Below are 3,741 nucleotides of genomic sequence, written 5' to 3'. Positions count from 1 at the left end.
TTAAATTTTAATTATAAATCCAGTCTCATGCAGTCTTCATAACTTGTGTTGGGCCAAAGCGAACCATTATATATGAAGACTGAGTCTGAAACCCAATATGGAAGAAATGAACAATGGTTAAACTGTGAAATTGTATACAATGAAGGAGAGAGTACAATAAATAATATGATGGAGAAAAGATAACAAAAATCATATTAGAATATTAGAATAAGAATATATGCATTTGAAAACAAATTAAATCACAAGATCGTTTAATTTTATAAAATATTTTTTTTTAATTAGTTAACATGTGTGTATTATTATCAGTCCATAATATTAAGGTTGTGTGGCATGAGAAGTGGTTGGGTTGGGAAAGTCATTGGTCTATTGGTTTGCTTGGTAGCGCTATTATAAATAGGAGATATTAAGAAATTGGGAAGAGAATCTTTCTGTGTGTTTCCCGGTGGTTAAGTTCGTGCGATCAAGGAACTCGTCTACGACGAAAAATCTCACGTGCATAGCTCTGTAGCTTTTTGTTTTTGTGGACTATCATTCCACTTTTAAGATTTCAATCCAAAAGGGAAATTCTTCTTCTTAAGCTCATCATCATAAAAAGGTTACTTTGTTTGCTCCATTACCACTACCCCTGTTTTCGCCTTTGCTAAAACGATCACCTAATCATTAACCCTTCACTTTTCTCTCATTTTTCCCGGTGTCTCTTTTCAGAACCACACAACAATGGCCCTAGAGGCCGTGGTTTTCCCACAAGATCCATTCAGTTACCCTTGCAACAAAGACTACTTCTACTCGCTGCTGCACAACAATTTTCAAGAAGCAGAAAACAAAGCCTTTGTAGGAATCATCACCAACAACATAGACCACACTCTGCATGCAAATTGGGATTCTTCTTCTCCTTCACCTTTGCAAAATATCAAAGACCAATGGGACTCACACTCCTCCCCTGAACCCTGCACCGTCGATCAATCTCTCCCCGCCGCTTTCCCTCCTCCTCCTCCCTCCGAACCCACCACCGCCACCGCCCGCCGCAAACGCCGCCGCACCAAGAGCACCAAGAACAAGGAGGAGATCGAGAATCAAAGAATGACCCACATTGCAGTTGAACGCAATCGAAGAAAACAGATGAACGAGTACCTCGCCGTTCTCAGATCCTTGATGCCACCCTCTTATGTCCAAAGGGTTAGTCTAAATACCATTCCTTTCCTCCTTACCAATCACAAATCTAAATTGTAGATTTTCATTACATGTGTTCGGTTTGTTTTACAATTGTTGTTTGTTTAAAAATTAAACCTTAATTAACTAACCTGAGCTAATTTTCGGAAATGTTACATTACAGGGTGATCAAGCGTCTATCATTGGTGGCGCCATTAACTTCGTGAAGGAGCTGGAGCAGCTTCTGCAGTGCATGAAGGGGCAGCAGAGAACAAACGAAAATGGCGGTGGCTTCTCTGACCCATCATCATCACCCTTTGCTGAGTTCTTCATGTTCCCTCAGTACTCGACACGTGCGACACAGAACGGCAGAGGCTACCCTAGCACGTGCGAAGCACGGAGCCATTCATGGGCCGTGGCGGACATAGAAGTGACCCTTGTGGATGGCCATGCCAACATAAAGATACTCTCCAAGAAACAACCAGGCTTGCTTCTGAAGATGGTGGCTGGCCTTCAAACTCTCGCCTTCACCATTCTCCACCTTAACGTTACCACTGTCCACGACATGGTCCTTACCTCGGTTAGTGTTAAGGTTGGTTTTTTCTTCCTGCTACCTACCTACCTAAACTAGACCAGCTTCTTTTTTTCTCTTTCTTTTCCAATTTTGATGCAAAACGTACACACTCATTCATTTTTCTAGCACCCCATTTTTATGTTTATCATTTACTCCTTTAGAAAATTTCTATGATACCTACCAATTTCACGAATGCTGACACCAGTTTCTGTTAAATGAATACAACCCATATGGGATTATTGATCTAAAATGATCTAAAAACTAAAGAAGTGTTAGCATTATTTTGTGTGTGTTTTTATGATTTGTTTTGTGTTATTATGTAACGGTGGAACAGGTGGAGGAAGGGTGTCAGATGAACACAGTGGAGGAAATTGCAGGTGCAGTGCATGAATTATCCCGCACGATTCAGGAGGAAGGTGTTTTGAGGTGATGACCCGTGAAGCCATATAGCAGAAGGGATAACGTTGTTGTACATGCATCAGTGATAAATAAGCTAGGAGATGCTAATTAAAGCATAGGTTTCTCACTCTTTTCTGGTTTCATATTTTTTTCCTCTTTCATGTGATTCTCCCACCTTCAAGAACTTGGCCAAAGAAGGGAAAAAGGGGTTGGAAGCGACAAGCAATTTACGCCGTGGAGGCCCCTCCTCAGAGAAGTGTGTGTGAATTATTAGCGTTATTTTTAGAGCATGAGCATCGTTAATTTGCTTGGAATGTCTGTGGACCTCTTTGCAATTATTTTGTACTGTAGAAGATTTGGATATTAAATAATGAATAATATTGGCATTTGAAGAGGGGAAAACAAAAGGAATGAATGAATGGAAGTTGATGAGGATGCAGTGTACCTAGAAATAAAAGATGAAGATCTACGGTGGAAATAATAGGCATCTACCATTATTAGTATACGCGCCTAGTGTATAATTATTGTATACCATGATTTTCCTTGTCCTTCTTTCCACCAAACCCGATATGAGATCACTCTTCTAAAAATTGACCTTTCCACCGCGTGTTTGACTCTACGGATCACTCAAGGCATGGCATCAGTGATATGTAAAGATCATGTTCTCGCTCATCGGAATACGTATACTAAACAAAACTCTCCACTTTTGCTATTTCTTACAGCAACATTTCATTTTTTTAAATTAAATAATTATACATTTCATTTTAGCGTAACTAAAATCGGAATGTACATGTATAAGTCAGTACACTTTTTAATATGTCAAACATTGTATCATAATCCACAAATCACGGATGTTTGTCATGTAAAAGCAATGTTCTTGATTAGGTATTAGATATATTATTTTTTACTGTATAAAAAATTAAGTAGAGCGCTTATGAAGTATAAGAACTGAAATTAAAATTGATCAAATGTAAACAAATTCCTTTACAAATTATGGCTAAAGTCAGACTTCTTTTTGTTTAGTTTTGACAAGTATCCCTGAAAGTGTGTTTTGCTTTGTTTTCGTATTTAAAGACTTATTTCGTATTAAAGTTCTACATAGATGTATACGCTAAAAACCTACTATTCTAATGAGAAAAAATTATAAACTATTAAAATTAACCATGCTGACCTAAAACAAGAAAAAAATATCATATGATTAATGTTGGACTTAAATGTATACAACAACAAAAATTTAGCAGTGATATTTTTTTTTTTAAATAAGTGAAATCTATTTACTTTAACTATTTCAAAATTAATGTAAAATCATATGTTTATGTCAATGTGCATGTGAGTCTAGACCGGTTACTTAAATGATTTTGCGTATAGATATGGTGATCGTTTATTATTATTTTGTTAAGTTGGCTCGGTGTGGTACAAAATATATATATATATATATATATATATATATATATATATATTTATATATTTATATTGTAGAATCTTTAAGTTTAATAGAATAGTCATAAATTTTGAGATATAAAAATTTGGTGGAGAAAATTTTCATACACCAACTTTTGATAGAGATATCATCCTAAATTAATGTTGCTTGAAATGAGAAGAGGAATCTGTCGGTCAAT

At 36.4% G+C, this 3,741-nt stretch overlaps 1 protein-coding gene across 3 annotated transcripts; it reads left to right on the top strand.

Moving 5' to 3' along the window:
- Nucleotides 1-360: 360 nt before the first annotated feature.
- LOC114193163 (transcription factor bHLH94-like) lies at nt 361-2,834 on the top strand. Of its 3 annotated transcripts, XM_028082874.2 has the most exons (4): nt 370-595; nt 706-1,176; nt 1,334-1,741; nt 2,058-2,834. In XM_028082874.2, exons 2-4 carry the CDS (start codon nt 718-720, stop codon nt 2,151-2,153), a joined length of 963 nt encoding a protein of 320 aa, XP_027938675.1. In that variant the 5' UTR covers nt 370-595; nt 706-717; the 3' UTR covers nt 2,154-2,834. The 3 variants fall into 3 exon arrangements, with proteins under 3 accessions (XP_085521404.1, XP_085521403.1, XP_027938675.1); XM_085665278.1 differs by having other exon boundaries at nt 361-1,176; nt 1,334-1,729; XM_085665277.1 differs by having other exon boundaries at nt 369-1,176.
- The last annotated feature ends 907 nt before the right edge of the window (nt 2,835-3,741 follow it).

Source organism: Vigna unguiculata, chromosome 8 (assembly GCF_037176805.1).
Source record: "Vigna unguiculata cultivar grain cowpea cultivar isolate G323 ecotype 2 chromosome 8, ASM3717680v1, whole genome shotgun sequence".
Taxonomy (NCBI): Eukaryota; Viridiplantae; Streptophyta; class Magnoliopsida; order Fabales; family Fabaceae; genus Vigna; species Vigna unguiculata.
The sequence above is the reverse complement of the archived record's forward strand: the minus strand, read 5'-3'. Positions and strand labels throughout refer to the sequence as shown.